We start from the raw sequence: 23,687 nt of genomic DNA, 5'->3' as shown, positions 1-23,687 counted from the left end.
GGAGCAAGAATCATCCCGATTTAGAGATAAAGAAATAGATCTGAAGTAACTAACAAGAAACAGTAGGTCAGTGGGACAATCAGCATCAAAACCAGAAACTGGGCTGTAGACGCCATGTTTATTCTCCCCCCACCTCCTTGGACCTGAACCCGGGCCTTGTGCATGCTAGGCAAGAGGGCTGCTGCTGAGCTACATCCCCTGCCCTAGACTCTACACTCACCTACCTTACACACACTTTATTTTGAGGAGGGAGGGTAGGGGACAAGGGCTCTTAACATGTAGTGGGATAAGAGGACTGAAAACATGTGGGCCATCTCTGCATCCTCCAGATGAGAAATCAGAACTGTAAGGATGGGGCTGGGGAGGGGGTTGGAGAAATGGCTCAGTGGCTAAGAGCATTTGTTGTTCTTGCAGAGTACTAGGTTCATTCACCAGTACCCACATGGTGGCTCATAACCGTGTTACTCCAGTTCTAGGTGAACCCTCTTCTAATACCTGCAGGTAGCTACATTCATGTGGTGCAGACATATATTCAGGCACATATACACCTATGTTGGAGGAGGGGAGGCCACTTGTTGGTTCCTGATCACCTGGCTAGCTTAGACTCAAAATAACACAGAAACCAAATTAATTAAATCACTGCTTGGCCCATTAGTTCTAACTTCTTATTGGCTAAAATTTAACCCATTTCTATTAATCTGTGTATCGCAATTGGCTGTAGCTTACCAGCTAAAGTTCCAGTGTCTGTCTCCAGCGGGGCTACATGGTATCTCTCATTCTGCCTTCTTCCTCCCAGCATTCAGTTTAGTTCTCCCTGCCTAACTCTGTTCTACCCTATCAGGCCAAGCCAGTTTCTTTATTCATTAACCAATATAAGCAATACCTAAGATTTTCAAAAACTGGAACTGAGGACTGGGATGATAAAGGAGATAGCGTTTGAGACAGATGCTAGCTGGCTCAGGAAGACAAGGAATGAAAAAGAAAAGGGCAGAATCAATACAAAACCTAGGAAAAGAGCAGAGAAGTAGGCTGCGGTTCTCCCACCAAATGAACTCAGATATCACAGATGGGAGTGGGGAGAACTTAGCTCTGCTCTTCAGGTTTTACTGACAAGTCTGGGGCAGGCCAGACAGAACTTTAGCTCAGAAAGTAGAGGAAGCCCAGCTGCTGAGCGCTGTCCATGGTCCTGATAAGCCTGCACTTGCAGTCCTGAGAGGGCAGAGTTGGGTTCACAAGCAATACTAGGTTAGGTAACAGTTCTCTCTGTAAGGACTGAAAGGCCTTCCAGCTGCACACCCCCACCAACACACACACACTTTGCACAGCCCCCTTGACCATGTATAAGTTCAGGTGTTCTAAAACATCTTATCAGGCTGAAGGTGATCACGAGTCATAACCCAGTGCTCTATCCTCTTGCAATGTACTCAAACTATGTTAGTCTAAAATAAAAATATACGTAAATAAATGTAAATAGAAATAAAAGTCTGGAAATAAATCTCCACTCCATTTCTTCCCACACTCCACGTGGATCCTGAAGGCCCATATTTTCTCATCAGAAATGTAACTTTCTCCACTGTGTACAGTAGCTATGAAAGGGGTCAGACTTAGTGTGGGGTAGAACCAGGGACCTAGTACTCAGCATTGCTGATTAAATGTGTACATGAATCTAACAGGAGTGTGTATGGGTTGCTGATGCTGATATAGCCTCTCACCCTGGGAGAAAGGGCAGTATTTGGTTCCAGGCTAAGCAACTTAGACAAGTGCCCACTCTGGGAGCTAGGTGTCCTCACCCTAGGAGCTAGGTGTCCTCACCCTAGGAGCTAGGTGTCCCCACCCTAGGAGCTAGGTGTCCCCACCCTAGGAGCTAGGTGTCCTCACCCTAGGAGCTAGGTGTCCTCACCACTCTTTTTTGTTTTTTTTTGTTTGTTTGGTTTTTGAGACAGATCTCACTTTTTACCTCTGGCTATCCTGGAATTCATTCTATAGACAGACTCTATAGACAGACTGGCCTTGAACTTAGAGATCAGCCCTGCCTCTGCCTCTCCAAGTGCTGGAATTAAAGGGTGTGAACCCAACCTATGTCCCTACTATTGTTTTGGGTTTGTTTTTTTTTTTTTTTTTTTTTTTTTTTTTCCGAAACAAGGTTTCTCTGTAGCTTTGGTGCCTGTCCTGGAACTAGCCCTTGTAGACCAGGTTGGCCTCAAACTCGTCTGCCTGCCTCTGCCTCCCAAATGCTGGGATTAAAGGCGTGAGCCACCACCGCCCGGCCGTCCCTATTATTGTTAATCAAGGCCTGGGTCTAAGCATCCTTTGATTCTTCCATCAGGCCTGGGTCCAGTTAGGTGAAGGTGGAAGAAGAAAGGACACAGGCAGTAGTGAGGGTGCAGCTTTACTCTTTGGGAATAGGAAGGGGTAAGAAGGGGTGAGTGGGACACAGGTGTCCCTCAGTAGTCAGCTGTGTAGTCTGTGCCATGTAGTCCCCGGCACAGCAGTGTAAATTCCTTCACCATCTCCTTCACCCGCCTCTTGTTCACTCGCTCACTGGAGGAGGGAAGGGAGAGCACGTTAGCATTGTCCACCATCACCTCCAGACCCAAGCTCAGGCCCATACCAGCTCTGCTCACCGAAGGATCTGCTGGCTGAAAGTGTCCTTCTGCTCGGGGCTGAGACGGGCAGATGGGAAACCAGGTGGCTGGAGTGCCTCCTTGATCCACACGCTCAGGAGGCTAAAGCAGTGTTTGTTCAGGGCAAACAGGATATCGGCAAAGCAGTCCATGAGGCTGCGGGAGGCCTGGCCCCCAATGGCCTAAGAAAGAGGGGTTCTCAGTGCATAGCCTTTCTCCCCTATAGCAAGGAGTCTTAGGCATATTGCAGGCTCCCTGGGATCTTTAAGTAGGCACTGTCTTCTGAGAGCCAGATCCTCACAGATCATAACAGACCCTCACAGCAACCCCAACAACATTCAGATATTTAATCGCGGGAGAGACAGAATCAGAGAGCTTAGGAAACCAAAGACCCGGCCCCCCACCCCAACAATACCAGCTGCTTCAGTGGTGAAGGTCTCCCCACCTACCAGCCCACCACTAACTCCAGCTCACCTCCAGAACAGCTACGAGCAGCACACGGCCATCTTCCTGCACCACTTTCCCCACAGACTCTATTTCCCCACACCGAGGCAGGAGCTCAGTCTGCAGAAGATGAGAGGCCTGTGAACCCCATCTCCTTCCCACCTCTCCCTGAGGACAAGATCTGGACACCACACCTCCTCCCCCCCCCCAGTCCTAGGGGCACAGGGGCCAGGGGTTAGCATTGGACTCACAAAGAAGCCACAGGAGGCCTTGACAGTAGGTGCCTCAGGGAACTTGAGGGCCAGCACAGCTGTGGGAGAGGTGGAGGTAAATCAGATGGGGCCTAGAGATGCAGGGGAGCCCAAGCCCAACTCTCCACTTGGCCCCACTTACCGCACTGGAACACAGCTTTGACATCCAATCGCTCACACAGGAACAAATCTGGCTTCCGCTTCAAAGCCTGCAGAAGGTGGAGCTGGTAAGCCCAGCTCCAGGCAGCTCAAAGGATCACCCCCGCCACTCACCTGCCACCCGAGCTCCTAACTTCACACATCACATGTACTGGATGCCACCCAGACATCTCTGGGAACTCACATTACCCCAGAGTTCAGTCAAATGAGAAGCTGCCCCGGGGATGCATAATATACATGTAGGTGTACCCGAATGCCCGGGGATGGGAGAAGCTGTGGGTGGGGACCATTAATGTAGAGTATTTAGATCCCAAATCAATCCCTAATCAAAAACCTTCCCCTTTCCCCTCCCAAAGGCCCCAGGTGGCCAGTAGTGACTGTCTTTTGAATCACAGGAAGTGGAGGATCCTTGGCTTTGTGAGCAGGGTAGCAATAAGAAGAGATAACAATTGGACATGAAGCCCCAGTCCAGCACAGCCCCAACCCCAATTCCTCTCATTCTCCAAGCTCTTCCTCAAGAAGAGGAAAAGTAGAAGATCTAGATCCCTCCACCCTCCTCTCCTCCAGGATACTCTGTCCAGGCCTGCTCAACCATCCCCACCCTAGGAGCCAGTGCTGCCATGGGGTAGCAGATGGAGGGATGGGGCAGATGGCCTGCCCCAAGTGCTACCAGACACGGTTGGCACATCCTCGAGTCACAGAAGACGTTCGGCACAGCTCCAGCAGTCCTTAAACACTGCTGTTCTCCAGTGAAGTTCCCAGCGCACACCACAGAGACCTTTCCAACCCCCATACACCCTCTGCCCCCGTGTTTATCCAAGTGCAAACACCCCTACATGTACCCCGACTTGAAATGCCCTCCTTACACACCCTCACATCCACTAGTCTGCACTTATAACACTCTCACTACAGTTACACACCCAACCCCGCACATCCCCAAAATCCATACGCTCACAGCCCTCTCCCATGTACACCATCCCAACACACCCACAAATACACTCAAGCAGCCTCCTTTGCCAAAGTACACCCTCACAGATCCCCACACACATACCCACCCAGGGGCAGCACACTCCTCGTATCCCCGTGAAACTGTAGGCTCCAGGGGAGCAAGAGCCACACCTACTGTATGTGTCAGTCTGTCAGAGTACAGCTTTACCTCAAACTCAGCAAATGGGAGGAGCAAGCGAAGCGCCCCATTTACTCCAATCCACGGGATCCTCTAACATAGAACCCATCACACTACCTCCATCCACCCATAGCCTGGCACACATCTGCCGTGCCATGCTCATTCAGTGTTGGCATGGTAACAACTCACGACATTATTTCCATTAAAAGCTCACTTCACCAGCGCACACACACACACACACAGCCAACACATATTCATGTTCAGTGTCCATCAATGGTCTAACATCACACATCAACACACATATAGTGGAGAGGCCACCCTCCTCACATGTCACGTCAGTTTCACATGTCTCAATGTTCAGCATGACATGCGTCCTGCTTACAGCACATGACCTCTGCTCCCTTCCATACCCAAACTCCAAACATACAAAATAAGGTCAACACACTTAAGCACGCCCCAGGCACAAACACACCCTAGTGAGGTCTCACAGTAGAGCCCGCACCCCACTACCAGCAGCCCCACATTCTCTCCACCAAATGGGACTCTGGACTGCACATTCGCCTTGAGCTCTGCTCTTCGGAGCTGCTCCCAGCCACCTCCTGGGAGCACTGGGAGCACTGAGGCATGCAGTCCCCGGCGGGAGCACGGGGACAGGAAGCCCAGGCCCTGAACTTCAGTCCTACCCTTGATGTTTCTGGGTAAGGCAGCCACACAGGAACTGCTGGGTACAGTCACCACCCCCTCCTCTCCCAGTCCCTCCCTTCAGGACCAGCCTCTCTCTGGTCTTTGTAGGTGACTGAGCTAGTTGAGGCAAAGGGGCACTAAAGGGGGATGCTGGGTTGTCAACTTCCACGGAAACAGATGAAGAAACTCTATTCAACTGAACAGAAAAAAAAATTTGTCAACAGAAAGCTAAAAATAGGCTTAAATTGAATTTCAACATAAGAGAAAGAGAAAGAGAGAGAACAGAACGTGAATGAATAAAACTAAAACACACCTGTGCCAGGAGTTGCATAAATGAATCAACAATATCAGGATGGTCCCTGGGCCCTAAAATATAATAAAGATGGAACTTAAGAAAAAATTATACAAACAGCAACTCAACCTCATATAGTTATGTGTGACTGAGAGCCTGCAGGAGACAGCGTGGGGGCACATGAGCAGCAGGAAGCAAGATAAAGAAACAAAACATACAAAAACCATGAACTGGGAGAAGCCCAACAGAAAGAGACGGCAAAGTGAAGGACGGGCCTGCCCCAGCTCCCCCAGGGGCCTTCCACCTACTTCCCAGTCCCCCCAGCAATCCCTCGGTGCTCAGACACGTCTAGATTCCACAGAGCTGAGGAGACACGCTGCGGCTCTGATGGTCTGGGGTAGCCCTACACTGCTTCTCGACATATACTTCCCCAGCACAGCCATCTTAGGGGAGGGCAGAGCTGGCTGGGGGTTGGTCCATGGCAGCTCATTTTGAGGCTTGGCTAAAGGCCCTGGGAAGTCCAGGGCATGAGAGCCAGAGTAAGTGTCTCCTTCAGTCTGATGGTCTTAGAGCTCTTGGTCGGGCCAAGGGAAGCATTTTGTTCAGTTTGCTTCAACTAAAGAACTCTTATTTGGGTAAGGCAGGGAGGGCCCTGGGTGCTATGAGGCTGGTCAGACATCATTGGTAGGGCCAGGGGGTAAACTGCATCATAAGGCCACGACTTTGCTCCGTCCCAGCAAATTTTCTCAACATGGGAAACAGTCAAACTCAGGGCTGAGGACAGCTCCCAGTGTCTGGACATACCAAGAAAAGGAAGAAGCAGTCATTGTGCTATCCCAAGACCCACTGGGAAGGCAGAGCTTGAGGAAGCCCGAAACTGGGACAACAAAACAGGTATGGGGACCATGCTGCCCAACAAGACAACCAACAACCCCGACAGGTAATGATGCTGGCCATCCCTGCCTCAGCTTTGATAGGCACGAGCCTGCAGCTCTTGCCTGAGACACCACTGAGTAGCTGTGTGATCTTGTGTAAGCCACAGATGTTATTTCCCCACCTGGAATACGTAACCTCTCCCTCACTTCCTTCTGCAGGCTACCAGGAGCTACTACTTAAGGCTGATCCTCTCATCTCTGAAACCTGAACTGCTTGGGTCCTGGAAAGGTCCAATGGGCTATATGCCTGGGTCCCACTGTAGAAGAGTGTTCAGTGTGTAGTTCCCTTCCTGCAGTTCTGGAAAGGTCCAATGGGCTATATGCCTGGGTCCCACTGTAGAAGAGTGTTCAGTGTGTAGTTCCCTTCCTGCTTGGGCCAGAAAGTGTGGAAGGAAGGTTGTGGGGGCAAGGAATCCTCCTTGATTCAACAGTGTCTGAGCTTGGCCTCATTCTGGACACAGGGGATATAGCAGAGATGCAATCCTGCCCCCCAGGGGGCTCAGTCTAGGCAGAGAGACAGACATTTGGAGGTTACTTATTTCTTGGCCAGTGCTCATTTGCAGCGTCAGTGTGGTGCAGGGTGGCACATAGCTACAAGGACCCAGCTGTGCCTCAGAGTCACTTGTCTGAGGAGTAATGCCTGCCTCCTAACTAAGGCATGAGAGAGTAAGCGCTCACCCAGCAAGGTGAGCACTTTTCAATTGGTGGGGCAAGGCACGTGGGTGTGGCTGGACTGCTCCCTTCCCTTCATGAGAGAACATTTAGAGATACACCCGAGTTTGGTCATATGGGACTGTGACAATAACCTGAGGGCAAGGGTCAGAATTTGAGAACATGAGTTCCCTTCATGAGAGAACATTTAGAGATACACCCAAGTTTGGTCATATGGGACTGTGACAATAACCTGAGGGCAAGGGTCAGAATTTGAGGGTTTTAGGCCAGAGAGGAAATGAGGCCATATTATTATTGTGTGCTGCATGTTGGATGCACTGGAGATGGGGCAGGTGTTTATGGAGTTAATTCAGGTGAGGCTGAGCCTAAATTGAGGAGGGGCTCATGGAAGGTGAGGAGGAGTGGACCCATTGAGGGTTGAACAGATTCAAGATCACTAGGACTCATCCAGAAAAGGGGTACAAGCAGCGGAAGAGGTGGAGTTGAGGACAGTCACACCAGGTTTCTTCCTACTCTGGTCTGCTCCATGGTCCACAAAGAACCAGACACTAACAAATATGAGCTAGGAGTACCCTGTGCTCTGGATGGACCTCTAGTCGGCCTGAAAGCTCAAATCCAGGCCAGGCTTAGGGGGCTGAGGAATAGCATTGCTTCTGTACCAGGGCAGAACCTGGATCAGAGAGGAAACCAGTTTCCAACTCTCTCAGGTAGAGGGCTACAGAAAGAGGGATTTGGACCACCGTCAAAGGGACTTTGGGCTCAGAAAGGACTAAACTTTGACATGGGAAAAGGAATCAACACTCTCGAGTACTTCATATACAGAAGCCCAAGCCAGGCCCTAGGAACTAGAATGCCTGAAAGGATATGGAAAGGAGGCTCAGTGGAGGCAAGTGACTTGCCCAAGGTCACACAACTAGCTTGGTGGTGATGAGCTTAGATTCTAGGTCTCCCTGGTTTCACAGCCCATGCTCCTCCAACTTCTCATTATATCCCGAAGGCAATGAGCCAGACTAGCGCCCCAAGTCCCTCAGAGTCTGAGCCCAGCTTCCCCAGGACCAAGGCTGGCCTGGAGCACAGGCAGGTTGTAAAGATACCATTCACCATCTTATCCACCTCAAGCCCAGAGAACCAACTACTTATAGGTAACAATTGTGCGGTGCTTCATCCCCCATTTCCCATCAAGTCCCACGTGCGACCAGGGAATGGAGAACAGAGTTGGGTAGCTTTGGCTCCCCGGTGGAGGAAGCAGAGGCAGTGGCAGTGGCGGCGGCAGCAGTCACCCTGGTTGGCACTTACCTTGCTGGAAGAGCGTGAGTGTGACGGAGGTGGCCAGCAGGAAGAGGGCCTCGATTGGGGGAAAGTGGGCAGGCTCATGAGCAAAGATGTGGACCAGCTACAACAAAGCAGGGAGGGCTGGTCAGCTGAGGGTCGCCTCACCAGGGCAGATCAACACCCCTGGAACACAGGCGGGGACCCCAGCCATGGCAGCCATCTGAGTAGGGTGATATCCGGAGCACCAACTGCCCAAACCAGAAGACCTACCTGCCGAGTGAGGTCGAGAGCAGAGGCCTGGGGGATGGTGCTGTACATCCGACCCAGCATCTCACAGAGCTGTGGCACCATGGGGGCAAAGTCATCGAGCAGCGTCTTCACAGACTTCTCGAAGATGGCGCACACTGCCTGAGGAAGAAAGAAAAGAGACCCTCGCCAGCAGGTCATGGGAGGGAGGCCTAAGAAAGGACCCTTACCCAGAAGTCTGGTCAAGCCCTACAAACCAAGCAAGGCAAACAATCTACTCCTCAACCTGAAAAGAAGGGGCAAAAGACTCTCTACAGAGGAGCACAGGCTTGAACTTTGTCACTTAACTCCTGTTACTTACATCGCTACTCTTTCCTTTCAGAGGATAGTAAGAACAACTGAAATCTCAACTCAAAAGGAAAAGGCAGAGCCAGGCCTCTGGTGCTTCAGTGGGCACCTGCTACTTGGCCCCAAGGTCGCTCTCGTTTCACCCAGCACTTCTGTGAGTCTGGGGTGGCGGCAGGGGTAGGGGTGCCTTCCCAAAAGACGTTTCTTCTTGTGTCAGTGTTGCAGCAGATCCTTTACTCTGGCACTTTCGACCAAAATTGGCCCAGGAACAGAGGGGGTCAGGGCTCACCTCGACCACCTGGGCGTCGTTCAGCCACTTGCTCAGCACCTTCTGGATGAGCTGGAAGACTTGTTGTAGTACTACCACCACCTAAGGACACAGGGAGGAGGGAGGCACCACTGCTGCCGCCTACCCGAGGACCTGGCTGGAGGCAAAGGGCTCAACCCATCACCCTCGACTGCACATTGGAGATGGTGGGGCAAGAAATGGTGTGCTTAACCCCCCAGCAATGAAGGAGAATATTTTGAACTGTAGGTCATTTCAGAGGAAGACTCAGAACTGCAAAGCAGAAACGTCCTAAGCTCTTGATAAAATTGAAATAGCTTTGCAAACATAACAAAACAAAACTCACTCTCTGTTCATTTCTGCTCAGAAAAAAACAAAGTAATGGGCTAGCCCCTGAGGAGGAAGAGATGCTGTCTCACCCAAATAGGCGTGGGGCAGGGAGCCCCAAGGGATGCGTAGATACGGGCAGCTTATGGCAGAGCAGAGAGCAGGCTGAGGTCCTGGGAGATAGGGAAGGCAGGATGATGACTGCCACAGAAGAAAAGGGGGCCCTGTGGGATGATGGGGGCCCAGGCTTGGCCTGGAGCCCATATGGAAACTGAAGCTAAGGTGTGGAGCTGAGCAGAGGTCAGGTGTCCCCGGCTCCTTTTTTCCAGGAGAAGGCCTAGGGCATACAAGACCAATGACCAAAGCAGCCCCTGGTATGTGTATAGAACTTTACAGTTTGCCAGCCTCTCTCACTAAAGCCCCCTCTGCTCCTGCAATGAGCAAATGTAGACCCCTTTGAGAGGGAAACTGAGACTTGTCACAGATCAGACAGCTTGTAAGAGGTCACCTGAAGGGCTGGAGATGTAGCTTGGTACCAGAGTGTTTGTCTAGCATGCACAGAGTACAGAGCCCTATGTTCAATCTCTGACAGCACAAAAGCAAAACCATCCAATCACAAACACCTTTGAGCCCAGCACATGGGAGGCAGAGGCAGAGGCAGGAGGATCTCTGACTCAAGGCCAGTCTTGTTTACATAGCAAGTTCCAGCCCACCAGGGCTACTTAGTGAGACGCTGTCTCAAAAGAAAAACAAAAACAAAAAAGCAAAGAGGTCATCCCAAACCCACAGCGCTCATCACCCTGTTTCTGTGCATCTCCTCTCAACGGTGGGCAACCGCGGCAACCCGAGTGCCTGCAGGAGACAGTGAACACTAAAGTAGGAGGCCCTAAGGAGACGGGGTTGAACACGAGCTCATAATACAGCTCAAAGGGACCAAAGGATAAGGTCAGTGTCCCTCACAGTGGGGTAAATAAACCTCAATGCCATCACCCCAGCTGAGCTGAGGACAAGAAAAACATCATCTACAGGACAGGGGATGCAATGACTTGGCTACATATAAAGTGGAAGGTCAAAGGACCAAATGCATAACCTCTGCAGGGTCAGGAAGCAACGCCAACATTATCTACAGGATTGGAGAGTGATAGATAGACAATCCCACGAGGAAAGGAGGAGGGAATGGCAAAGACAAAGTCACCTACTGGGTTGGGTCCCTGTGGCACTGGCAGTTTCCGGAGCTCAGGGCCTTCGTGATCATCCTCATGATGACTGACATCCAGTGTGGTGAAGAGATTGGAAAGAAGCCCCAAGATGTGGACAATGGCCAGCTTGTTGGAGGGATTAGGCTATGGGGAGAATCAAATCAAGCTCTAGACCTCCGAGCCCCAGCTTAGGGGCCAGATCACTCACCACCAGCCCTGAATGCCAATTCCAACATCTCCACCCCAATGTGCACAGAGAAGCCCCCGAGTCCCAGTGCTGCCCCAGGTCCCCAGAGCTCACTCACTATCTCTTCTGCCAGCTTCTCCAGTTGTTGGATGTAGGGGGAGATGAGTGAGTGCAGGTTCTTAAGGATCTCTTCCACCTGCAGGGCTGACAGCAGGAAGCCCAGTGCCTGCATTAGCCACATGCACTGGCTTGTCTGTGGGGCAGAAAACAGGGATGGTCCATCCTGACCACATCTGCTTGTGAGTAGAAAGGAGAATGAGCCTCTTGGGGAGGATTATAAGAACAAAGACTAAGAGATAAGTCGGGAAGAGAAGGTCAAAAGCAGGATTTTGGGGTAAGCAATTCCCCACCAAATATCCAAGGAGCCCTCTAGAAAGCTTGAACCGTACCTTGTGGATCTGCTTCATCAGCACATCCTGGGGGCAGAGAATAACATATCAGTGTGGAGCAGGGCACTCTGAGGCCTGCACCACCTGGGGCACCACATACCTGGGAGACAGCTACAATATTGGCAGCATAGGGCGGCAGGTCATATTTGCACTCCCGGCAGATCTTTTTGAGGGTAGACACAGAAGAGACAGACAGCTCAGGATTGCCTAGGGCATGCAGCACAAGGGGCAGAACATTGTTGATCATGACGGGGTGGTCAGCCAACCATTCAGACAGAGCTCCTGGATGAAAAGGCAAAGAGAAGGCTCTCTGAGGCAGGCAAGGCTTTCGGAATGGTTGAGCTACAGCCTCAGTATATCCAGAGTGCTCAGAGGGTCATGTAGGCATAAAGGCATTGACCTCAAACATGAGCCTCAATGCTGAAAAGCAGAAAGGATCACTCAGCGGAGGCCTAGCACTGCTGCTCCACTAATAACAGCAAACTAGCAGCACTGAGATGCAGCTCAATGCACTGCAGAAAAGACTTGCCAGGACAGTTAGCGGGCAGCAGTGCTGACTGTGTGGGGAAGGACCCAGCAGGCCAGCCATGCTTAGTTAGGGATGGGTGCTGTAGCTCTAAGAATGTGGTTATGGATGAATGCCAGGTCTCACCAATGGTGAACATGACAGTATCTGCCAGCTGCACATTGCTGATGCTGATCCGTGGGATGAGGCCAATGAGCCCAGGCACCACATCAGAATAGTTGACATCGATGGTCTCTGCGATGGATTGGAAGCCATAAAGCAGGGCCTCTGTGTGCTGGGGAAAGAAGGTACCACTGGCTTGACTTAGGAGGAGGTGTAACAAGTTACAGAGGGCAGAGGGAATCGGGTTTGGGAGGTACCTGCCAGGAGTAGGACTCCTCTGAGCTCGTGAGCAAACGGCCCAACTTGTCATAGAGGTTGCTAAGCAGCTCAGCCCCCAGCATCTCATAGACATACATGAGCGTGTCTGAGATGTCCACCCTGAAAAGGAGATGAAGGCCTTTTATACTGCTTGGATCTTTAGCATAATCCAGGAACCTACCCATGGATCCTTATATCCCTGCAAAATTGCCTAAAGACTATAGGAGCCCCCAGAAGTCAGTAAGCCTGGCTGATTGCCTCTTCCCTTATTTCATTATTTAAGACTGTTTAGAGCGAGGGTTGGCCTGCTAGCATCACCTGTAAATTCGGAACTGCTCCTTTTCATCTGAGGACCAGAATCCGTATTCCTCGTCGGGAGGGAACTGGGCCTTGTGCAAAAGCACATCCACCAATTGGAAGTAGACTGGCCGGTACACCTGCTGGTACACAGCCTGCTTCTCTGCCTCAAAGGACAGAATGTCATCCTGAGAGAGCCAGGAAAGACAGTTAGCCACTTTCCCAGCAACTTCAGAAGCATGATCCAGCTTCATGAAGGCTCAGTCCAACTGACAGTCACACAGACATACCTGCAGCGTGTACCAGAAGGTGAGAGTGAGGGAGCTGGTGGTCTCATTGACAGGATAGTGGCCAGGAATGCCCGTGCAGAACATGATCATGTTGACGAGTGCCAGGAAGCTCTGCCAGTGCTCTACTTGGTCTAGCAAGGCCCTGGGATGGGGAAGAGTTGGCTCATTGTACCTCCTCAATGAGGGTCCATAACTTTAACCTTCATTGGGCCCTGCCATCCCACCAGCAGTGCCCCGCTCCCTACCGAGAGTGATTCTCGCCCAGTGCCACAGCAATGCGACAGATGCCATGGGAGGTCTCCATGTCCCCATTTTGAACTGCCTGTCGCAGTTGTTCCTGCAGTCCCAGAACCAGCGGAATGAGTCTCAGGAGTGTGTTCACATACCTAGAGACATGAGTAAGGTGACCCATCAGAGTCGTCTGCCCAACCCCACCAGCTTTGAGAGAAAGGCACAATTTCCCAGCCTTCCACCAAAGTCTTCCTACCAAAAAGAGGCCAAGGCCCCTTTGATGCTGCTCATGCTGAGAACATTAGGTCAGAGATCTTTGGGAAAGCTCTGGGCAGGAGGCACAAGAAAGTCCGAGATGCAGATTGAAGTACTTTCTGCAGTAGGACTGGAAGCTGATGCTGGGATGGGTTAACGCTTCCTTGGAGGGAATCAGGATAAAGAGAATGTGTTTCGCATGAGAGTGACATGAATTCTGGAGGCTCAGGGGGCAGACTGTTATAGGTTGAAATGTACATCTCCTACAAAGATATGTTGAAGGGTTGGGGAGATAGTTCGTATCATACAATCACAAGGACATAAATTTGATCCCCATAACCTATGCCAAAAAGTTGGGCGTATTTGTGCTGCCAGTACTGGGGAGACAGACATGAGGGTTTCAGAGCCTTGGTGGCCTGACAGCCTAGCCCATTTGGTAAGCTCCGGCCAGTGAGAGGTCCTGTCTCAAAACACAAGGTCCACAGCTCCTTAGAACAACACCAAGGCTGTTGTGCACATACACAAACACATGATGTTGGCAACCTAGCCCCCCAGTACCTGAAAGCATGGTCCTACTTGGAAAAAGCATTGTTGCAAATAGATTGTTGTGCTCCTAATCCAGTATGACTTGTGTCCTTATAAGACAGCCATGTGATGAGAGACATCATGGGACAATGCCAAGGGAAGAGAAAGGCAAGCACTGGAGCTGGCAGCTGCAAGCCAAGGACTGCAAAAGCTGCCAGCCAACCACCAGGCAGGAGGCAGCAGGGAAGAAGTCTTCGGCAGGTTCCAGAGGAAGCACAGTCCTGCTGACACCTTGCTGGCAGCTGCCAGCCAACCGCCAGGCAGGAGGCGGCAGGGAAGAAGTCTTCAGCAGGTTCCAGAAGAAGCACAGTCCTGCTGACACCTTGCTTTCAGACTTTAGCCGCCACAACTGTCAAGCCATTTCTGTCATTCAAGCCGTCCATTTGTGGCACTTGGTTATTGTGAATCCAAAAAGGAACAGTCAGTGTCAGGAGACACTGGACAAGGGTGGTCATGTCAGAACACCAATAAAGAGGACTTTGGAATGTCACAGGGCATCAGTTCCCACTAGCTGCCGCCAAGTCACAGCTCCTGTGTCTGGTGGCACCAGGATTGGAGTGAACAGATGATGAACTTAGAGCTAACAGGTACAATGGACAGTATGTAATAACTGGCTGATTACAAAAGATAGCTCTCCAAATAAGTACAGCTTGGAGTTACTGAGACATAGAGAAGGCACAGGACGCCTTAACAAGAGGTGAAGTCCTGCGTTAGACAAGATGTGCAAGTAGAAGAGCTTAGAAAGAACAGGACGTAAAACCCCGATGCCCAGTAGAGAGGGGCCAAGCAAGACACAGATTTGGGAGTCTCCAGCTGGTAACTAAAGATACACGAGTCAGTAAGAGTTGATCAGGAAGAAAGTGCAGAGAGAAATATAATATCCAGGTCAGAGTCCTGGAGCACAGACAGGACAGGAAGTGAGAGCCAGGACACAAGGGGAAGGGGGATGGGGACAACAGTAACTCCATCCACTCTGTGGGGACAGGATAAAGCAGAGGAAGCCATCTTCTAAGAGAAGGTCAGGTACTTGGGACCTCTCTGATGTCAACCAGTAGTAATTTATATATGACAGAAAGGAGGACTGAAGGTCCATGTTATCTGGATTTGGCCTAAGCAAGTTGCTAGGCAACACTATCTGGACCTTAGTGAGAAGATGAGAGGACATAAGGGGGCACCCAGACCAGGAATGTTGACTTCCTTTTCTACACCCCCATTCTAGATTCTGCTAGTAAAAGCCATCCACCCCAGTTCAGAGACAGCCCCAGGGGGTATCGTCTGGAGACAGCTGGGATAGCTTCAGTCTCAGGATCCTGACACAGGCTGCACCATCAGACAATGGGTACCTTCAGGCCAGGCTCTAGCACAGAGTCAGGGTCAGGGCCAAGGCTATGACCCATAAGCTCCCTAGTGGCTGAGATGGAGGCTGTCTTCACAGCATCTCTGCTGTATCCTCTACCTGCCAGTTCATGCAGACAGAAGGTAGGCAGTGAAGGCTCTTAGTAGGTTTTATCTGAGCCTCAGATAGGATAGAGCAAGGACAGCACAGCCTAGAAGGGCTCAGAGTACTGCTCAAGGTCAAACAGGAACTTAGACACAGACTAGACTGAGACAGTCTTAAACTGCTACAAATCTGCTTCCCTTTCCGAGCCCAAACACAATTTCCTGTGAAGGATCTATAACAATCTGGGTTTGTATCCCCAGACCTCATGACGAGAGCCCAACACCCCATCCAGTTCACTTCTCTGTCCCTACCCCATTCTCTATGAGAAGGTATTCCACTATTAAAAATGTGCTTCAAGCTGGGCAGTGGTGGCGCACGCCTTTAATCCCAGCACTCGGGAGGCAGAGGCAGGTGGCTTTCTGAGTTCAAGGCCAGCCTGGTCTATAAGAGCTAGTTCCAGGACAGTGACGGCTACACAGAGAAACCCTGTCTTGAAAAATAAACAAACAAAAATGTATTTCAGGGGGAAAATTCAAAGGAGAGAACCAGAAAGCAGGAGCAAGTGTAGAGGAACAGAAAAAAAGATGAAACCAGTGCAAGCTGGGCTAGAGGGAAGGCTAATATTGGAACACCCAGGGAAGGCAGAGTCCGGATTACCCAGGAATCGGTCACCCAAGGTGACTTTCTTAACCTAAATATAACAAACTAGCCTGGACAGAGCAGGTCTCCAGGGCCAACTCCTGGTTTGTTGTAGCCCACCCATAGTGAATTCGCCTGCGTAGATTTTCTACCACACAAGGCTGGAGACCTCTGAGCAAACAGAACAAGTCTGAGGCCTCAGAGGTATCTAGACTTGTTAGGGGAGTCTTTAGGACCACAGTGAAGGTTGTATCCAAGAGGCCTGGCTCTAGACGGTCAGCTCCTGCAGCTGGAGCAGAGCTGTTGGGGATGTCTTGGCTGCTGCTCACACTGAGCTCAGCCCAGACCTACAATTAGAGCTCTGGGAACAGAGCTGAGAAAATGGGAAGAGTTGCTAAGCAACCAAGGGGCTGCAACCAATGGGTGCCCAGGAGGCTATAGGTTCTCTCACTGGCCCCTTGCTTGCTCATTTGTTCAGAAGAGAAGGAGCATCAATTACTTGCTAAAGCTCTTGAGACTGTCTGGGTGGGTAAACTTAGATGTATCCAAGGATAACCTCCATCACCCTGGTCCTTGCCCTGATAAATTTCCTCAGCCGCCACCTAAGCCCATTCAGCACTTGAGCCTCATGCTGTCACAAGAGCTGACTAGAGACTTGGTATCCACGTTATGCTAGGGACCCAGGGGTATCTTACTAACTGTCCCTGCAAAGATAACAGCAAATATTAGCACACACATGCAATATTATGGAGTACATGGGAACCACACTAAACATCTCATGCTCTCTTATTTAACCTTTAAACCAAAATGTTTTGGGCCAACACTTATTTTCTTTTCTCTTTAGTGGCGGGATTGAGCCTCGAGGCTTATGCATGTTCGGCAAGCACTCTACTACTGAGCCCTTGCTCTATCTACAGACTTTAGAACTTTAAAGGGCAGTGCTTCACAACATTACCTATGTATGCACATGTGTACTTGTGTGGGAGCTCCAGCCCACTGCTTCTAACAGTGTCTACTTCTTACCACCAATTCTAAAAGCAAACAGCTTTAATCGGTTTAGCAGTAGCTTTCTGTTTCTCTTAAAAAAGCAAACAAGGCTACCATTAAGCCTAATCATGGTAGATGGACAAAAACATCATACATGCAACTCCTAATTTACACCATGTGGTGTATGCATAGCATATATGTACTAATGGGTGCTGCTGATCTCCTCCCCGGAGTAAAAGCCACAAAAGAGCTGCCGCCTCTCAAGGAATTGGAATACTCTTTACTGAATACCCAGGGCTGGCCCTGTGCACATTACAATGCCCCAGCACTACAACTTCTCCTTAGGTCTGGTATGACCGCCTCCTTTTATGCTCAGAAGTGGTTTTACCCAAGGTCTTACATTAGTAAACGAACTCTGAAATTCAAACTCAGACACGGCTGTTGCTAAAGCTTGAGCCACTCCCCCACGCAGCTTTTAGTGGTGTTCCCCTCCATGTCTACCCAGGAATTCCAAAACCCTATCTTTGAAGCATTGAGCTCAGGTTTTCAGTCTTGTTCTTTCCAGCCCTACTTACACCCAAAAGAATCTCAACAAACCATTTTCTCCGTTAAAATCCTTTAGTAACTTTAAACCAGTCCCAGGATTTAAAAAAAAAAAAAAATCTCAAGCTTGGCTGACAAGGTCCTGCAGGATTTGAACCTATCCTCCTACAAGTCTGGCCTTTCAATCCAGCTCTCTGATACCTACTGATACAAGCCACCACTAATTCTTTCGCATCTTTCACTTTGCTTGGGTGCTTCCAAATGTCTGGGATGTTCTCCCCAAATCCATCAACTGCATCTGACTACATCCGAGTACAGCTTGGTTTATCACCGCCTCTGGGCAGGCTTCCGTACACCCAGACTGAGCTAAGTGCCCCCTGGGTTCCTAGAGCAACTTCTCCCTCCCTCCGTTCGTACTGAACGGTAGTTACCCACTCATGTGCTCACCAGCCCAGGAGCAGCTGACATGAGTTAAAGCCTTCACCTGTGTGTTCCAAGTGCTCAGCACAGGGCCCAACACAGCAAGGCCCTGATGGATGTTTGACAAACGCAAACTTCACTCCTTTCACCCTCTTTCTGGTCTTTAAATGTGCTGTGGCACCGTCCACTCTGGCTGGGGTTTTGTGCCTGTTGTGGTACTCAGGAGGCAGAAGGAGGCGGATCTCTCCGAGTTCGAGGCCAGCCTGGTCTACAGAGCAAGTGCCAGGACAGGCTCCAAAGCTCCAGAGAAACCCTATCTCGAAAAACAAACAAAAACAAAAAACCCAACGGTAACAACAACAAAGCCCACCCCCACTACAGTAGAGAAGCCCAAGCTTGGTCTCAAGAATCCTCGGGTACTTCTCTTGGGAGTGAGAGAAAATTGAAGTTGCAGTCGAGGCGATGTGCCTGCCCAGGGGCTGCAGGGAGCAGAAGAGCAGAATGGAAGCATGGGAAGGCAGGAGAGTGGCATGAGATGATGTTGGTGTGTGCCTGGCTGTGCAGGCATCTCCAGGAGTTAGACCCACGATTCTCAACTTTAAACACTGGTCAGAAGGGAAAGAGTAGACCCTCATTTTCAGGAGGTCACTCTGGCTGTCGGGACGACAAAGGGGACAACACGAGGGGAAAAGCAGGAGACTGGTAAGAGAGCGCTGCTATAATCTGGGAATGATGACAGCTGGGGCTGGGGTGGCAGCAGAAGCTGAAAATAATAGACGTGCAATATGATCGGGAGCAGAACAGCCAGGACTGAGTGACTGGCTGAGGGGAAGACAGGAGGCAAATATTTTAGCAGTCTACCAGATAATTAGTTGTTTAATGTCTGCCTCGCTTTCTCAACCATGAGGACAGGGACTGTGTCTCGCTTGCATCCTTGTTTCTGTCTCCAGTATAGGATCAAGAGGATGACAGACACTCCATTAACGTTCGCTGGACAGATGGGACCGTCCTTCTCTGGGAAGCCAGAGCCAAACTCACCTTTGGGCATCAGGCTGGGAGATGGCATTGACGATGGCCTCCACGCTGCTGTCAAAGAGCTCGGAGTCCTGCAGAGCAGCGAAGGCAGCCTGGATGAGCGCCTCACAGTCCTGCAGGGGGACTTCCAGCTGCACCCAGCTGGAGAAGCACTTGAGCACCTTCTGACGCACACAGCTGGGCGAGCTGGGCTGTTGGAGTAGTTGCTCTAGCAGCTGAAAGACAGGCGCACACTCCACAGACAGGCTGGTCCGCACCATCCCTTTGCGGTACTGGGGCAAGCGGATGGTCTGGTATTCCTCGGGTAGTACCGTCAGCAGCTCTAGCAGAGCCAGACAACGGCCCTGGCTATCCACCGGAGAGTCCTCAGCCTGGAAGAGTCGAACCATATCGGCCACGGCACACGGCCAAGCGTCAGGCATCATGCTGAGAGCCAGGGAGGCCAGTGCCACACACAACCGTGTCAGCACAATTTTGGAGCCACTGGCAAAACGGGTAATCTGGGTGAAGAGCTGTGCCTTTAGGCTTTCATACTGGTCAGTGGGGATGTCACTCCAATAGCGAGAGATCTTGATGTGCAGGGCACTGGCCCCAAAGTACTGGATCTCGGGCACCTTGTCCGGCTGTAGGAGCTGCCAGCTGAAATGCCAGGCCTGTGGAGAGACCTGGGCCTGCATCAGCCACTTCTGAGCCAGGTTCTTGTTCTCAATATTGGGGTCGTAGTAGAGCTGGTGCAGCGCCTGCAGGACAGCACAGGACTGAGCAGGTGCTGGCTACTCTGGACCTTGCCAGAGCCCAGAACAGAGGGTGTGACTTGGTTCTGCAAGATGCTGCCTCTCCCTGACTGAGGGGAGAGGGAGTGAGCAGGAAGGGAGAGCTCGGGTTCAGCTGACCTCTTGAGAGCCTGAATCTGTCCCATGTTCTATCTTCATCTTACAGTACAAATGGGTTCTGAGAGGGGTTCTCCACGGGAAAGCAGAAAAAGTGGGGGCTGGGCTCTTCCCATAGGGAGGTATGTGAGGGCAAGGCCTAGGAGGAAGGAATGACTCCATAGGGGTAAATGTAAGCTTGAGACAAGTATAGAATAGCCTGAGGGGGTCCTGAGATACAGCTGCTCTCAATGACTCCAACAAGCAAATTCTACTTGCTCCCCAGGATCATCCCGAGGTCACTCCGGAGGAGGCCAGCACTAAAGTCAGTGTGCAATCTGAGAAGGGCTGCTTCAGGCCAGGGAGCCCTGGAATAGAGATTCACTGGAAGGGAGGGCAGGGTGAGAGCATCTTCACAAAACACATGTAAGCCTCCAATCAGATGATGCAGAGAAGCCTTGGCCAGAAGCAGCCCAAGCAAGTGCCTACCCAGGAGCTGTCAGGAGCAGAATCCCCAGAGCCCCAACTCCAATGGGACCTCATGTAGTAAGAAAACAATGGCTCATCTCCCTGGTAGCATATGGAACCATGTGCCACCATGCCAACACTGCCCAGCCCCAAGGGCTAGGTTTCCTAAATGGACTCCGTCCATTAACCACATCTATAACCCCTGAAAGCCAGTGATGGCTACTGCCCCTTGTTGAGCCATCAGGGATGCAAAAGGAGACACAAAACAGAAACAGAAGGGATGCATTCTCAACATTTGTTAGGGGAAACAGGGCTCAGGAATAACAAATGAGTTTCTACAAGTGCCCCTTGTTGTCCACCAAGGTATCCCTAGCTCTCTGTTCATTCTAGGTGTGTGTGTGTGTGTGCGCGCCCGTGCGCGCGCGCGTGCATGCGTGCGAGCATGCATTCCTGCATGCCAGGCTGCTGGGAGAAGCATAGAATCAAAAAAGATGGCCCGGGCAATGGAGAAGTCTGGGAGGAGGCAGGTAAGTTAAGGAAGGGCCTATTAAGTTGCCAGCAGAGCCAAGCCCCTTGGATCCGGCACAAAGCAAGAGAGCCAGACACTCCTGCCTGCCCAGGATTGGTTTGACTTCCATTCAATAAGTAAAAGACCCTTTTCTGAAGATGAATGAAAACATAATCCAGGTGCTTTTAGTTCCAGATATTTTTGGGAGCCTTTGACTGAACAAAGTGAGTCAGGTCCGGGATGGTTCAGCATCAGTGTGGTTTCTAAAAGGGGGAGGGGATGGCTGAGTAGCAGGTGTTGTGAATTCCTGGCTTCCTCCAGCACTGCTCCTGCCTTTCTCCTGGAGCTGGACAGGAGCCAATTTGGCTATAGGTCTAAGCCATCAGCACCCTGAAGGGAACAACCTAAGACCCTAGAGTATCTGTCCGAAAGCGGACTGTGTCTACAGAAAGCCAAAAATAGACCATTAGGCACTGCAACACTGCTATCCAAGCCTGCCGAGAGACGGTAAATACCAGGTGCTCTAGGGGCATCATCCCAGCGGGCACTGAGCCCAGGCCTGAGCTCTGGCATTAGTGTCAGTCCCCAGAACTTCTGCTCTGTCACTGGCGTGCCCACCCCGAGGCCCTCATACCTTCTCCACGTTCTCCACAGTGAAGTCCAAGGCTGGTGCTGCTCCAGCCCCTGCAGCCCCCAGCTGCTCCTCCCGCCGCTCCATCTTTGCTCCCTGCCTGGCAGGGAGGTAGACCCTGATCTGTCTTTTGCCCCAGCCCTTTGGCTGTTGGCCCCCTGCTAGACCCCGGCTTGAATACCCAGAAAGTGGTGGGATGAGGGGATGCCCAGGGCGGGCATGGCTGCCGAGGCCTCCCCACCTCGTTTGGGGTTTGGGGGGCTTGCAGAGGTCAAAAGATGTGCTCTTCTGAGGGGACCCACTGAGGTGGCTCCCAAAAGGGAGGCGTCAGTGAGGCGCTCCCAGGCAAGGGTCCTAGCGGGAGGTCACGGCTCTGTCCCTTGAATCAGAAGTCATAGGGGAGGGAGGCCTAAGGGAAAAACCGAGGCCCTGGCCCGTGAGGGGTCACAGGGTCAACGGCCTGTACCCACAACACCCTAGTCTGGGTGAGCTCCTAGATGCTATGAGGTCAAGGGGCTGGGAGATCACCCGGGAGAGAACCCTTCGCGGGATACAGAGGCGTCCAAGGAAGTGCGGGGTTGCAGTTTCGCGAGTCTGGGGCAGAGTCGGTGGAGTTGAGGGGCTGAGCTAGGACCTCTCCGTTGGTCTGGCCCACGATCCGTTCGCCTCCCGGGTCTGGCCCCGCTATGGTCGCTGCCTCCGCCCCAGTGACTGACAGACAGGCCGGCTCGGCCGGGACGGGGCGGAGACCTCAGCAAGACGCGGGCTGTCCCGAGCGCCTGACCCCAGTAGCACTAACTCAGGCCCCCACCCACCCCTGTCCTGGCCCGGCACGGCCAAGCACATCCAGGCACGGCCCAGCGGAACTACGCGGAAACTCATTCCGGGTCTTTGGCTCTGTCCTCGTGCCAGCCTGCGCGCCCCCGAACAGGCGACGGAACGGCGCACCGCCAGGGGCCCCTACCCGAAGCAAGGACCCACCTCTATGCACCCTGGGAAATGTAGTTTTGTTGGGCAGGAAGGCGGTGCTTGACGAGGGAGGCTCAGAGCACGTGGGTTGAGGTCCTGAAGAACCCTAACCTATTCCGGCCTACCAAGAAGGACCGTCTTGCTCAGTTACAGTGCCCAGGAGTGCAACTCCTGCGAAGACTTAGGACCTGTAGAAGGAGTTGGAAGCCAGAGCTGGAGAATAGAGGGGAGAGGGTCAAGTTCTACCGGTGCTCACTGCAAGGACATGGTCCGTCCCAGGGTACTGGTTGTGTTGGTGAACCATCAGCACCCTCCAGTGAAGAGAAGAGATAGGGGTTACTTGGTTTCCCACAGTTTAAAAAAAAAAAAAGGTGTTGCAGATCTTCAACCAGGAAATCACATACCACAGCGTGTGTGTTTGTGTGCTTGAAGGGCAAGGGGGAGCTCATAAGGTTTTCATTATATGTTGTTATGCCTCGATCTGCGAAGTCCCCCCAAAACCAACAAGGAGACCGAGTCCCATATATAAAAGCAAAGAACCTTTATTTTATGCAAGTTTTCAAACTCTGTCTCTTTGCATGTCCAGTGTATTGGGATAAATGGAGAGTTCTGAGCTCAGTTAAGAGTTGGGTGTTTATAGTAGTAAAGGTGGGGGTGAGGGATTTCTGAGGTTCAGGACCCCTGATTGGCCGACATTTGTCTAGGGGTGTCCTGGTGAGTGTGCTGGCAGGTGATCCTTTCTACAATGGTTGGAACGTTAGGCATTTCCTTTGGATAGTCTGTTCTTGGGTGGTGCTCAGATAATCTCAATTTGTGGTGCTTTCTGCAACCAGGTGTTGCTTCAGGGTAAACTACTGAGACTCAGGCCTCCATTAAACTTATCGATGGCTGAGTCCTACACTGGCAGGTGATAATGGTTGGAAGTAAAGAACTTCCTTTGGGTGATCTGTTTCTATTTAGCTTATCATGGCTGGCTCCTACAATATATCATGTGAGTAAGAGTAGCTTATAGTTTTACTCTGGGTTCTGCTCTCTCCACTCCTCAGTGGTGGGTTAGTTTGCTTTGAGATGGAGTCTCTCGGTGGGCATGGTGGCGCACGCCTTTAATCCCAATACTCAGACAGAGACAGGC

At 51.4% G+C, this 23,687-nt stretch overlaps 1 protein-coding gene across 1 annotated transcript; it reads right to left on the bottom strand.

Moving 5' to 3' along the window:
- Positions 1–2,373: 2,373 nt before the first annotated feature.
- Positions 2,374–22,327, bottom strand: Ipo13 (importin 13). The gene is made up of 20 exons (XM_038333774.1): positions 21,590–22,327; positions 19,114–19,850; positions 13,220–13,360; positions 12,975–13,116; positions 12,706–12,872; positions 12,387–12,507; positions 12,154–12,301; positions 11,602–11,783; positions 11,502–11,528; positions 11,171–11,305; positions 10,866–11,009; positions 9,343–9,423; positions 8,730–8,867; positions 8,484–8,580; positions 5,602–5,654; positions 3,462–3,528; positions 3,320–3,378; positions 3,099–3,188; positions 2,625–2,806; positions 2,374–2,541 (listed from the first exon to the last, which is right to left on the bottom strand). Exons 1-20 carry the CDS (start codon positions 21,671–21,673, stop codon positions 2,445–2,447), a joined length of 2,892 nt encoding a protein of 963 aa, XP_038189702.1. The 5' UTR covers positions 21,674–22,327; the 3' UTR covers positions 2,374–2,444.
- Between the last annotated feature and the right edge of the window lie 1,360 nt (positions 22,328–23,687).

This window comes from Arvicola amphibius, chromosome 6 (genome assembly GCF_903992535.2).
Source record: "Arvicola amphibius chromosome 6, mArvAmp1.2, whole genome shotgun sequence".
Taxonomy (NCBI): domain Eukaryota; kingdom Metazoa; phylum Chordata; class Mammalia; order Rodentia; family Cricetidae; genus Arvicola; species Arvicola amphibius.
Note: the sequence above shows the minus strand (reverse complement) of the source record. Positions and strands in the feature narration are given on the sequence as shown.

Coding starts and splice junctions, on each gene's coding strand:
- Ipo13 (XM_038333774.1), bottom strand. CDS start 21,673: ATGGAGCGGCGGGAGGAGCAGCTGGGGGCTGCAGGGGCTGGAGCAGCA. Junction 12,302..12,386: donor AGGAGTCCTACTCCTGGCAG/GTACCTCCCAAA, acceptor TTCTTTCCCCAG/CACACAGAGGCCCTGCTTTA. Junction 9,424..10,865: donor TGCCACAGGGACCCAACCCA/GTAGGTGACTTT, acceptor CTGTGTCCTTAG/GTGGTGGTAGTACTACAACA.